The sequence below is a fragment of the Seriola lalandi genome, unplaced genomic scaffold (assembly GCF_002814215.2).
Source record: "Seriola lalandi dorsalis isolate HSWRI2012SDOR001 ecotype SW California unplaced genomic scaffold, Sedor1 jcf7180002054522, whole genome shotgun sequence".
Lineage (NCBI taxonomy): Eukaryota > Metazoa > Chordata > Actinopteri > Carangiformes > Carangidae > Seriola > Seriola lalandi.
Window position 1 is genome coordinate 364,759 of NW_019525075.1, and position 13,962 is coordinate 378,720.

General features: G+C 39.8%; 3 protein-coding genes across 3 annotated transcripts; 2 read left to right on the forward strand and 1 right to left on the reverse strand.

The window, feature by feature from the left end:
• Positions 1–457: 457 nt before the first annotated feature.
• med20 (mediator complex subunit 20) lies at positions 458–2,768 on the reverse strand. Its single transcript, XM_023414217.2, has 4 exons — positions 2,641–2,768; positions 2,218–2,363; positions 969–1,222; positions 458–879 (listed from the first exon to the last, which is right to left on the reverse strand). The coding sequence occupies exons 1-4, from the start codon at positions 2,652–2,654 to the stop codon at positions 658–660; spliced, it is 636 nt and encodes a 211-aa protein (XP_023269985.1). The 5' UTR covers positions 2,655–2,768; the 3' UTR covers positions 458–657.
• A 132-nt stretch (positions 2,769–2,900) lies between these two features.
• On the forward strand, positions 2,901–9,222 carry bysl (bystin-like). The gene is made up of 7 exons (XM_023414213.2): positions 2,901–3,292; positions 4,268–4,424; positions 4,524–4,662; positions 5,016–5,149; positions 5,250–5,410; positions 8,387–8,489; positions 8,668–9,222. The coding sequence occupies exons 1-7, from the start codon at positions 3,031–3,033 to the stop codon at positions 9,020–9,022; spliced, it is 1,311 nt and encodes a 436-aa protein (XP_023269981.1). The 5' UTR covers positions 2,901–3,030; the 3' UTR covers positions 9,023–9,222.
• Positions 9,223–10,731: 1,509 nt separating this feature from the next.
• ccnd3 (cyclin D3) lies at positions 10,732–13,956 on the forward strand. The gene is given in 6 exon segments (XM_087176014.1): positions 10,732–10,976; positions 11,062–11,277; positions 11,834–12,053; positions 12,825–12,967; positions 13,210–13,293; positions 13,295–13,956. Coding segments are annotated over 6 exon segments (1,014 nt in total). The 5' UTR covers positions 10,732–10,739; the 3' UTR covers positions 13,409–13,956.
• Positions 13,957–13,962: the final 6 nt, after the last annotated feature.

Below are 13,962 nucleotides of genomic sequence, written 5' to 3' on the forward strand. Positions count from 1 at the left end.
GCTTTTCCTCTTCTAACAAGAGAAACATTTGTTGTGGTATGCTGATCAGTCATATGAATGAGAAATTTAAATTGAACAGAGACCTGTTACTTATGCTTTAATTGCTGCAAGTCAAAATCTCTACCATGACAAAGTCTACTGAAAATAGAGCAGTGAACTGTGAATGTGTGTCTGCACAGATGCAGACAGAGTCCTTGTACGTACTTAAATAATGTTTTCTCTTGTTTAAAACCCTATTACTAATTAAACATGAGCCTTTAGCCACCACCCATTCCAGGAAACCTAATGAGATAAACTAAAAGAAAAACAATTATGTGTAATTTTACATTCAGTTGAAGATTCACCTCATGTACCAAATCTTGAAAAGGTTATAACCCCACCAAGAGGACATCTGAAGTAGTGTGATTACATATGGATTATCATGGTGGAAACAATCAGAAACACAAGAGATTCTGGCTACTTTTCTCCACTAGGTCTCTTTAATACAAGATGTTTTCATCAAATAGACAACCTCGTAATGCGATTGAGGCTTTAGAAATGGAAATAAAAAGCCCACACTTTCAAATATGCCTAAATACCATGCTGATCAATAGGACCAGAATGAAACAACATCAATACAAACATTAAAAAATAAATCTCTCCATTCCCACTGACAGTTCACCGCACATTACTTCCTGGGATTTGAAGTTTACGAAGTTTGTTGAACAACTCCAGGTACTGTGTCATGGTGTCAACACTGTCTGCCGGGGCAAAGAGTCCTTCAGGCTTGGCAGCAAACACAGATGGCAGTTCAGGGACGCTTGGGCCAAGAAAAGACTGCGTGAACTCCTTCATGAGATTCCAGCAGTCCCCTGGAACCACACAGGGACAGTACTCCACCTGAGGAGACACACCAAGAGTTGAAGCAGTCACAGTGGGAAAATAGCAACATCTACACTCTCAGAATTAGTCAAACTATAAGTACATACCTCTACTGATATCCCTCTGGCACTGGAGCTCATTGTCACCGTACCAACTTTTATCAAGAAGTCACAGTAGCGGTATCTTGAACCACGACACTCCACCTTGTGTGCCTTGGAATTTTGAAAGTGACTTTTTAGCTTCACCATGAGAACATCAAAGTTTGCATCAGCTATGAGGCAGGGTCCGCCTTCAAACAGGGCCAGGCAGCTCAGGGGAGTCTCAGAGTTGTGCATCACGTATAAGAGCTTGGAGGGCTGACCTGTAACGGACAGGAAAGACTGACTGTCAAAGGTGTTTATTTACTCAAGTGCTGTATTTAAGTATAGTACTGTCACTTTGCAAGATACTTTTACATTAACACATCAGATAGCTGTTTACATTTTTTAGATGCAAAAATACAACAAACTTAAAAAAATATGAAGCACTGTTATAGTTAGAACCAGACAGCACCACCGGGGCTCCCACACCTTTTTAAACACCAGGCCCAAGTACCTCAAATTCAAGGACCCAACATGGCATAATTTGAGACTCGCATCAAGGGTACTGGTTACTGTTACAACACGAAGAATTTTTACAATGAGAGCTAGAAGGCTTTACAGAGGGTCAGCAATTCAAAAAAGAGAGGCTTGATTTTTTTCCCCCTTAAATTCACAAACTTTAAAAGGATTTCGAGGACCCGTGGGAACCCTGTAGCATAATAGAGTATGTAGTCTATAAGGGTAGACCAGCTAAAACATTTGAATACTTGTTACAACAATAATATCTTTGCCTGAGTGAAGATCTACGTTTAATGGATCATTTCAATGTAATCAGGGCTGTTATTACTGTCATTATCATTTAATCAGTATTCTTCTTCATTGTCAATTTCTTATTAATCTAGAAAATATTTTTTTAAATAGTGTACTATGCCCATTACAACTTCCCAAAGCACTAAATTAAGTCTTTAAATTGCTTGGTTTATTCTCTCTCTAATTCTCACCTTTAAAAAGCTGGAAACAGCAAATATTTGTCATTTCTCTTTGAGGAAGGACTTAAATGATTAAATGATTATCAAAGCTGTTCTCAATTCTAATCGATTAATGACCAATTGTTTCAGTACAAAAGTATATACTTTTTCTTGACATGTTTCCTCTTTTTACATATGGTGAGAGTAATGTCTTGACCTTTCCTGTCCACCCTTGTTCTGAAATATTCTGTTTACACAATTACGATTAAAAGCGATGCTGAAATACAGAGTACACAGTTCAATATTACCGCTGACATTTCCTGTGGCATGGTATGTCTCACAGTCTACACAGAAGCTGCCCTGCTTCACAGCGCCCAGCTGCTCCAGCTTCTTGTGCAGGATGTCCACTGTCTGCTGCACACTCTTCCCCTCCGCCACAGGCACCTGGCACACACTGCAGGGACAACAAATCATCTGATAAACCTAATCTGAAGGAGGGGGACTAACATGCCAGGTAATATCTTATGTTTTAGTTATTATTGTCCTATAACGTTGTCACTGCTGCAACCGGTTTTGCCGAGCATCGTGTGAATCAAACAAAGCAATGCAACTGACAAAAACATATGTGCAGTGGTTGATACGGAAAGCTGATGAAGAGTATTGGTGTACATTGGAAATTTGGGGTTAAAAAATTGAAATATGGCTAAAAACCCATAAAGTAATCATCTCACCAAGTGACTCCCATTGATGTTTTGCCTCCAGTTGTAGTCGAGTCTTTCTGTTTAATACTTCCGGGTCAAAAACTAGTTTTCCGGTGAAGTTAAATCAGCTTATGTAAGATTTTAAGCGGCAAAGAGACATTCATGAATCCACGTAGTTACATGTATTCTTATAGCATCGACAATAAAATATTTAATACCAACAAAACAGCTAACTTTACTTTGTATTATTGGTTTGTATTGGAGGTTTCTACGTTACGTGACGTAACTTACGTCACTTCCCCCTGCTATGGCCATTTGCACGTGTTGAACAAGTGACTGTTTACAGTACTTGCTCGTTTTAGACTTCAGCTAGCACATGCTAACAAAAAACGTCAGTATTGCAGCTGTGAAAGTGCAGAGATGCCGAAAGTGAAAAAATCGAAAGGTGGAGGAGAGAAGAGCGGGGGAGCAGTGGCGCTGGCTGACCAGATCCTTCAGGCGGACACGGTGCGAGCCCGAGGCCGGATGAAGAGCAGAGACAGCCGGGCAGAAAACGAAGACAAGTACGTAGACGAGCGTCTGTCGAGGAAGATCTTACAACAGGCCCGAATTCAACAAGAGGAGCTTCAGACCGAATATGGCCTGGCACCAGAGAAAAAGAAAGCACCAGTCACTGTTCTCGGTAAGTCCTTGTGCTTTAAACCTTTACACGAAATGCACTAAATTGACAGATACGTGAATGGAGTCTGGTCTAACAGAGCTAGTTCGAGGTCCATGTAGGGGCACAGGAATTAGTTAAAGAATAACTTAAACTACTTTCTCAGTGCTGTTTTGTCCCTTGTTTCCATTTAAGGGGAATCTTAATGCCACAGCCATGGCCATATTAACTTCCCAGTGGAGGCCAGGGCAAACTGATTGGCACGTAATTGGGGCCTCAGGGGTCAGATGTCCACCTTGCCTGGTTGGTAATCCAGGCTTGGCTTGCCTTAAACTTTGTGGCAGCAGCTTGAGGAAGACCTTTTCCTGTTTCACCAAAACGATGCCCTCATCCACACACCGAGGTCAATAAAGAAATGGATTTCTAAGTTCGTGTGGCAGAACTTCAGTGTCCTACACAGAGCTCTGACCCCAACCCCATCCAACACTTTCAACAGTGACTGTAAGCATGGCTATATTGCCCAACATCAGTGGCCGAGCCCTCTAATGCTCTCGTTGCTGAATGGGACCAAATCCCTGCTTCCACGTTCCAAAATCTTGTGGAAAGCCTTCCCAGAAAGGTTGAGGCTCTTGTAGCAACACATTAATGCCCTTGGTTAAGGAGCATTCACCTATTGGAGTAATGTTTGAGCATCCATGTACTTTTGGCCATATAATATATATTTACTACCATTTGCTCTCTACAGACTCTTTCTAGCATAATTTTCCTTAATTTCAGCATTACAGATCTATTCAGATATACCCCCTGAGCTTTTGAAACAAATAACTTTATTATGCATGTGTACATGCATGATTATATTTGATAATGTTAAGTTCCATCATATATTCCACTTAATCTTAGTCTTAAAATATCAGTTGACTATGACGTGTATGTCTAATACAGTGCAGTGCGAGTGTTACTGTGTAATTGTACTGTCTTTGTCTTGTAAACAAATTTTAGGGTCTGGCTCTCAGGATGCTGACTCTGATGAGGAGTGGCCAGCGCTGGGAGAAGCAGGTGCTGGTGACAGTGATGCTGAGTGTGAAACTGAGGTCGTCGTTGACCCTGACGATGAGAAGGCCATGGAGATGTTCATGAATAAGAACCCGCCAATGAGGCAAGACACAACATAATCCTTACTTTACCTTAGAAGTGGCTGTGAACTCAGTTTTTTCTTTAAATGCTTAGCTGTGTTTTCTCTTTGTGGCTCTTGCAGACGGACCTTAGCTGATATTATCATGGAGAAGATCACAGAGAAGCAGACTGAGGTAGGAACAGTGATGTCGGAGGTGTCAGGATGTCCAATGCCCCAACTGGACCCGAGGATTATAGAAGTGTACAGAGGTGTCAATAAGGTGTGTTGTCCTAAAATAAACACCTCCACATGCGCAAGTGAACACACCACACATGAACATAAATACAGATGAGTGAATTAAATGAAATGAAGAATGAGAATGTGATTTCATTTTACCAACCTGGCTGGTATATCAGTGCAAATAGATGTTTTTTCACTGGTCAGATCTCTACGTGATACAAAGTCTACCAATATTCCTCCCTGTTCATAGGTACAATTGTTTTGCACAAACCAATGAACACTGCCTGTTTCTTGAAGAGGTCTTGTAAAGACTAAGTAAACAATTCTGAAGTAAGTGTGTATTTTTGTGTAAATGTGAAGAGTGAAAGTTTAATTTCTGTTGTTTTGCCTCAGGTTCTGTCAAAGTATCGCAGCGGTAAATTGCCAAAGGCTTTTAAAATAATCCCAGCACTTGCAAACTGGGAGCAGGTTCTGTATTTAACTGACCCTGAGACCTGGACTGCAGCTGCCATGTACCAAGCAACAAGGTGAGCCCCCATTGGTTAGAGTATTACTTAAAAAAAAAAAAAATTATTATACTTTAACACAATAGAACGATGAAATATGTTTTCCATGCTTTTGTTATAGAATCTTCTCCTCCAATCTGAAAGAGCGAATGGCCCAGAGATTTTACAACCTGGTGTTGCTGCCCAGAGTACGGGATGATATTGCAGAGTACAAGCGACTCAACTTTCATCTCTACAGTGCCCTAAAGAAGGCCTTGTTCAAACCAGGGGCATGGTTTAAAGGTGAGACAGAAAGTTTACCATTTTAAAGTACATTTAAGATAAGATGAGAAGATTGATATTAATCTCATGTCTGTGTTAAAGATGGCCTGTGGAGTTTACTTGTAAACAAACTACAGTTATATATCACACTCTCTACTACTCACTTAAACACATTGTGTGTATCCCTGAGGTGTCAAGTGCTTCTATTCTTATAAAACATTTACAAAGAGATGGCTTTTCTTTCAAGTTTGAGCATTGCATCCACGTTTACTCGCAGGTTTTTCTTTTGCCTTTGATGCAACATTGCTGTGTATCTTGGAGCATTTCCACCACCTGTAGATCAGTGAAATAGTATGAAACCATGGTCAGGACTGTCTGTCTAGTCGACCATGTGCATGTGCATCATCATGCTCATGCACAAGACAAAAACAAAACAGGGACCCACTGCTACTAGAGGCCAGAAACTTCACAGGAGAAATTAACTACAGAGCTAGGATCAGCAAAATGTTTACCCTTGCTTAGCATAAAGACTGGAGACTCTGGCCTTGTCCAAAGTGACAAAGGAAATGCCCACCAACGGTTATAAAGAAATGCATATTTTATTGTTGAATGCATACGAACAATTAATATGATTAGTTTTATATTTTAGGGTTAGTTGTGTGTTGGAAGTATGTTTTGCAAATCTCAGTTCCATGTATGATTACTCAATGTTAAAAGCAACCTGACTATGAAATGAATCTCAGTTTACAGTGATGTTCATAGGATTTGCTAGTTTTATACATGCTAGCTGTCTTTTGTTATATAATCTGTTTTTAGGATCTCACTGACCATATGCAGATGAATTCTTAATTATCGTCTCGTTAAAAGCTACAAAGTCTTTTGACGACAATGGCAGCTGCAGTACGAGCAGCACTTTCACATTACCAGTAGTCATTTAAATCATTGTTAATGTAAAATAATGCCCATTATTTGATTGTTAAGGACTAAATGCATTAGTACCAATCCTCTAGCTTCTAATTTTTCAGTGCTTCTAGCTAGATGGAAAATAATACCCCTGGTCCTCTATGACCTAGTAGAGGACAAGTTGAGAGTAAAATTTGAATAGTGTTAAAGTAAAATTGTTCTTGAAAGCCTAATTCTCAATTACCGTCAGTCGTATCCCTCTTACAATCCTCGGTATTGTTCAAAATAAATTACTATTCCAAGCATTTTGTTGAAAATGCTGATATGCATTGTGAGCCTGTGGACAGTGGCCATAATCTTAGGAACCATTAGTTATTGTTTTATTAAAGGCCCAGTGAATGTTGGGCTAATCTCCAGTCACACTCGACTCTTAAAAATAAAATGTGGGGTTAGAATGAATGAGAGTATTTGATAGAAGAAGAAAATACAAGCTTTCTGGGACATGTCATGTTTTTAATTTGAGCACTAAATTTAGAAATTTTATACTGAGGACACTGACACAGGATTAGCTGGTGTCCACAGGGTAAATAACACTATTGGATATGGAAGCACAGTAATTAACTCACTCCAAATTTAATTGGGTCAAATCATCCTTTATATATCCAGAATTTGTTTTGGCCAATAATTGTTGAAGATTATTTTTTCTTTATTTAATCCTGTCGGCCCTGTGCTCGCAAATTGTCCCAGTTTGATGGGACTATTTTCCCCAAACATCCTACAACCCATATTTTTGAAAACCACAAATGTGAAACAAGACCACTAAGTGGCAGTGTTGCTCACAAATACACTGTAATGTATACCACATACAGGAAAAGGAGAGAGCTAATTGAGCATTAGAGGTGAGCATTTGCCATACATTTTCTATTATTGAGGTTAAGTTTATTTACAGAAACAATAATAAAAAATATCTGATAAATTAATTTGATGAAGTCACAGTTAATTTTACGTGAAATCTTCATAGTATACATGCAGCGAAGGCTCTGTATTTGTGGATTAGTTATATACAAAAAATATATAAGATTTTAGTTAATTAGTTAATAAGTTTCATGTTTAAATGTGAAAGGCAAACAAAGCACAACATTATCAACAGCCCACTAATACCTCAGGGTAATATGCACAGTGTAGTATTAATTCACTTCTGGAATTACCCTGGAGTCAGTTCCTTGGCTGGTAAACTGCAAACATCCTCTTTGTTTGATATTGGTTATTAAAGTTTTGGCATGAAATTCAAAATTTGGGTTTGTCTCATTTAATGAAACAGTTTTAATTGTGTGCTTTTAAATAAAAAGGCTAGCTTATTGTAATGTTGATATGTAAATTAAGTACTAATAAAGGTTTATATTAAGGGGTCACTGCATCAATTTTACAGGTCGAAGTGAAACTACTTGTCATAGGGAGTACTACAGTTGTGAAAACAGTTATATAATGTGTTCTGTGGCTCAGTGGGGAGCTTTGTCAGGTCTGAGAAAATTCCTCTAGTGATATAACCAGAGTATCTACAAATGTGAAACAGAAAGTTTCTGCATTCACCTTAACATCCAAGTTATAATTAAAAGTGGGAAGGTCCAATATACAGTATCGTTCTTGTTGCATAATAAAATAGATGTGTCTGAAAACTAAACAAACATGGATGCTTCATGTGAGATAAAGTCTCCCCAGGTAATTAAACCCAAATATAATGGATATAGTGTTAAATTTTCAACACAGTTATTTTAACACCAACGCAGCCAACTGTGTTAATCATGCAGCTGTCTTGGCTTCTCCAATAATGTGAACACTTGCAAGTCATTAACATGGGAATCTTTCCCATCTCAACCATCCGCACCATATGACACAAACACACCATAATGAAAGATACTCTCAGCTTGCTTGACTGGAAGTGTAGGATCCAGTGCAATTTAGCAATACTGGGGACTAAAAATGCTCGGCATTGATTTTTGACCTTTTTAAGGAATCTGTTTCCCACCTAATGAAAGTGCAGTACTACATTGCTGGAGTTCTCTTTTAATACTTTGTACTTCTTCTGTCACACAGGTATTCTGATTCCTCTGTGTGAATCGGGGACATGTACTCTCAGGGAAGCCATCATCATCGGGAGCATACTCACAAAGTGCTCAATCCCTGTGCTCCACTCCAGGTAAGGTCTGCTTTCACTGACAGACGCCAGCAGACAGGTGTCAGCAACTTAGCCTTAGATGAAGGATTCAACCAGTTGTCTTTGAAAGCTTTATATTCTGCGATGTTGGCAAGTTAAAGCAAAGTCACGGTTGCATAACACAGACGGTTGTATAATATGCACAATCTTTGTCTTTCAGCGCTGCGATGCTTAAGTTGGCAGAGATGGAGTATAACGGCGCCAACAGCATTTTCCTGCGTCTCTTGCTTGACAAGAAATACGCCCTGCCTTTCCGTGTCCTAGATGCCTTGGTGGCCCACTTCCTGTCCTTCCGCAATGAAAAACGTGTGCTTCCTGTGCTGTGGCATCAGAGTTTACTCACCCTGGCTCAGCGCTACAAAGCTGACCTGGCCTCCGAACAGAAGACGGCACTGCTGGAGCTGCTAAAGATACAAACACACCCTCAGATATCTGCAGAGATTCGCCGAGAACTGCAAAACTCAGAATCAAGGGATATTGAAATTGGGCTCCCTGTTACAGTGGAAATGGATTGAGGATTCAGTCTGGTCTGTTCTTCTGCTTGGATGAGTTCAGTAGTGATGTAGATGTTGTAATTTCATATCATGAATCTCTGAGCTTTTTTCCTGCCATTGCAGTGCAGTGATTGCTTAGAAATACAAAGACTGGTATTTGTGTACATTTGATTACATTTTAATGCAAAAAATTGGATTAAAAACAAACTGAATCCTTAAAAGTTGGTCAGGGATCATTTGTTTCACTCGATTTTATGTTCACAACTGTGATACACAAGGTTGTAGATGAAAAGTGAACAGCAAGAACTGTCTGTTTGGTCTGTTCATCCCAGTCATCACGAAATGATAGTTGTGGTTTGTGTGGTTCTCAAAACATGTACTTGTTTGCTGATTTTTTTTTTTTTTCTTTCTGATAAGTATACAAGATTTTCTATAGCACAGCTGGCCCTCTCTGACCTATCAGATTTGTTTTTCCTTTGAATCGTATCAGTAAACATACACGCATTCATCATTCATTCACCACAGAATACACATGGAGGACCACTTCAACTTCTGTTAGGCTTTCTTTTAAAGCCCTGCACTCTTGGCTGTCAAGCTTTTGATTTGAGAATGCTCAACAGTTCAGCATATGTTCCAGTTTGTGCTTCTTTGACAAAATTCATGTAGGTGTTATGCCCCTCTGACACAGGTTTTCTCATCCATTGATTCCAAGTCACTGTTTCTTCTGACTGGGGTATTGCAACTTTCACCTCATCATAGCAGCATTTTGCACAGACTCGATTGGACTACACAACAATTCAGGACAAACAGCTGAGAAATGCTTGTTGTTTTCCGAAGACCTTTCTGCTGCAGTTTTTCTGTCTAGAATTTGATATTCTTATGGTCCAAGCATGCACAAGTGTTCCTGTCTGAAGCTTTTGGCAAATGGTCAATACCTAAAAAAGAAATTAAGGCTATTTATGATGGTACTTGCCAAACAATTGTGGAACTAGAAGGGCACTAGGAGAACGCAGGCATCTACCAAGGCCATTGTCAAACAACATAATCCACAGTTCTGATGAAAAAAATTAAATTCATAGTAATAATCGGGATCTGGCCCAAAATTGAATGGGTTCCTCCTTGGCCCACCCCACAACCCTCCTCCAAGTTCAGTGCTAATGGGTTGAGTTGTTTCTGTGTAATCCTGCTGACAAATAAACAGACCAACAGACAAGTCAAAACACAACCTCCTTGGCAGAGGTAAAAACTAAATGTGACATTTAACCCTGTAAAGTTTTGTACATGTTTGTAAAACACGATGAGCCATTTTTACTTTCAAATTCAGCTTTATAAAGTGTATTCTCAGTTTTATTGACAAACAAATTCTTGTGTAGCCTGTCAGTCTAAATTTAGGAGCAAACAGAAAATACATTATTCAGTTAACCTTATCTCTTTGGGTTCAGTTTTTTTTTTTTTTAATTTTTTAATTTATTTATTTTTTTTAATTTTTCTGACTTACCTTTATTAAAGTTTTCAAACTTGGTTTAGGAAAGTTCCCCCGACACCTTGTTGGGCTACATGTTTGTTATGTTGTAGGACCTTTTAAAACAAGGCAGCAGTTTGGACCGTTGGAGGGCCGTTATCTGAGCTAGCTAACATACGGGATGCAAGTAACAACGGTTAGCAGCTAGCGTAACGGTTCATTTTTATTTTAGTTTTATTTCATTTTAAACGGTGTTTCTGTAATCAATTTAGTTGAATGGATCTTTGTGAATACGGACAGTTTGAAAGTGGATCCAGTGATCAAAATGCTGGTGAAGAGGACCGTGTTGTGTTTCAACGGGCGGGCACCGACCCTGCCTTGACGGGCGACCTCAGAGCCCTGCACAACCTGACGGCCCTGGAGAAGCTCTGCCAGGTGTCTCCCTACTTTGGCAAAATCCAAACTGACATCCAGCCATACATGAGGAGGATACTGGTAGTGTGGATGTTTCAGGTACGCATATTAGTCAGGCTGCCCAAAAGCTGCAAGTAAGTCTCATTTAGCTGACTTTTAGGTAAAGGAAGTTTCTGTGTGACAGGTGTGTGAGGAGCAGAAATGTGAGGAGGAGGTGTTTCCACTGGCGGTGCATTACCTGGACAGTTACCTGAGCCGTTTTGCCGTCGAGAAGTCCAACCTGCAGCTTTTAGGAGCTGTTTGCATGTTCCTGGCCTCCAAAATGAGAGAGACTGTCCCCCTGACTGCTACCAAGCTTTGTATCTACACTGACAACTTCATTTCAGTCTCAGACATCCTGGTAAATCTCTTTCACCTGTCTGTTTAGAGGGGTTTAATAATAGCTGTAACTGTCTTTGCTGTATCTCCCCATAAACAATGTAAACAACACATAACGAAGTTAACACCATCGGTGATCTCCAGGAACCTAGTGTCCCAAACTCTTGGGGTTACTACTAGACTATTCCACACCAAAGTGTTTCTCAGCCCAGTGGTCGTTCATAACACGAGTCTGAGCAGTCCAGAGATAGTTAACTGCATACGAAGGCAGAAAAACGTAGCTTTTCCACAGAAATGGGTCGTATTTCTTTAGATGTTCACCTAATGTTTTGTGGTTTTCTTAAGAATTACTGGATAAGTTTACCTCTCATAAGGCCTATAAGAAGTATTCAAATAAAATTAACTGAGAGGGGATAATCACTCCTTGGTTCAACTTGTTTTCTGCAAGTAGCCCTTGCTCTTTTTTTTTTTTTAAAGGGGTGACAAGCAAAACCAGCTGGGAAACACTGCCTTATAATTTTTGGAAGACATTCTGTGAAATATCCACTTGTGCAAACAACTTCAGTATCATGTGTGAGTGTTCCTGCAGTGGGATTTAGACGGTGGATTGGTTTAGAGGAATGTGTGTGTTGCAGAAGTGGGAGGTGGCAGTAGTGTCCAGGTTAGACTGGTGTCTGGCCTCTGTGGTACCCTCTGACTTCCTGGAGCCAATTCTTCACGCTCTCCCTTTTGTTCGGCCCCTCCACCTTCAAAACATGCGGCGGCATGTTCACTCCTACATCGCTCTGGCTGCCACTGGTAAGTTACATAACTAAGTTACCAACACATGAGATGATTTCTGTGCTCAATTATAAGGCCAATTTATCATTCCAGTGCAATAAAATCAGCATTATCAAATCCATTGTAATCTAAACGATGATTAAAAAAAATTTTGATTAGTGAGCATTGAAGTAAACAGGTGAAACTGAAAAACTTTCCACGCAATGAACAATGGGGACAAAGCAGCCATAACTTTGATTACGATGTGTCAGCAGGTCATTTTGGAGACAGAGAGCTGAGTTTGTGTAATCCTGTATTGTTTGCTGTGAAAGACCTGTGTCCGACTATTCAGCTGGCTGATTTCCCACGAATCTCTGTGATGCTGCCCGAGGCAACAGGACACAGTCAGTTAGTGCTGTTTTAGACGGACTATGACATTACAGCCCATAAAATTAAGATAATTCCTGGCTCCCGACATTGTAACCCTTTCAAAAAGGTGCCTGAGCAAGGATTGAATGGCTGACTTTTTGTCTCAGTGTTTCTCCTGCCTGAAGCAATTAGGATATCATATCAGATTATCAGGTTTTGGGAAATGTCTGCTTTTGAGTACTCCCTTTTGTCTATAAGGGTGTGTCTGCAATGGTGGCATCCATCTAACTGTCTACCATCCAACCTTTACTGACTTCCTCACTGTTGGATTTCTTTTCAAGTAGTTTAAGTGAACTACAAAATGGTCAGCATAATTAGGAAATATTATTTATCATTTTTGTTATTTTTAGAGTACAAGTAATCTTTCACTTTTATCCTCAGACTGCGTGTTCTCTGGGTTCCTGCCCTCCACTGTTGTATGTGCCTGTGTAAGCATTGCCATCCAGAGGCTAAAGATAGTGGACGCTGATGTCTCCGCTGATACAGTGATCAAGGCTTTAGCCGACCTTTTGGCCATCGATCTGGTAAGGCTAATGTTTAACTGTCATTTTCAGATAAAATCTCTTTTTGACTTTGCCCCATTGTCAGCAGTGACTGGCGTGTTTGTGATCATTGTAGCACGCACGCTTTTCAAACAGTCTGAAGTACAAACTGGTTATTGCATGTTTAAAAGAGCAGCCATGCACATGCAGTATTGGTCAAGATGTCTGTCCATGACATACTGATGAACTTATGGTTGTTTTTCTTTTAATCTGACCCTGAAAAGAACTCAGTCCTTCTCTGCTATGAGCAGCTAGGGAGTGTGCTGGAGCTCAGCCTGCCCTCCTGTTTCCAGGATAGTGTTTGCAGATCCAAGAGCACACAACTCAGAGATCAGCTACACCCCTGCTGACATTCAGGGTGTTGTATTGACACCAGTGACATCACCCCAGGAACTGAAGAGAAAGCACTCCTCCCTGCCATGAATAGACAGGATAAAATATTAAATTCACAGCCATGAGAGAGAACAAGAAGCCTAAATAGCAGGTAGAATGTGTTCGAAATGCCATTCCCTCTTGATCTTAATTGTTCTTTGCATGCTGAGATTTAGAGATTCGTCTGACGTGTAGAATGACCACAGTTTGAGAAATTGAGATTTGTTTTAAGTATCCATCCTGTTGCTGCTCGTTTTAAAGTATTTTGCAATTGTTAAAGCAGCTTTGAAAGATATGATTCTGACTGCGCTTTTCGTTGAATATCTGAAGCTACATCAATTTTTTTGTGATATTTAGAGTTGAACTTTACTGAATCCTTATAGCAATGTTTGCACATTTTAATTGTGATGAATTCTATTCGTATGTATTTTGCATATATCTGGACTTTGCTGAAATTGTAATTTTATCTTTATATATGGACAGTTCTGATAAGTTTAAATTGATGTTTCTGCATGGTTTCTACACAGTACTGAACTTCTTTGTGACTATAATGCAATTCTGTTAAACTATGACATAAATGTGGGTCAGTAACAACATAAGCCAGC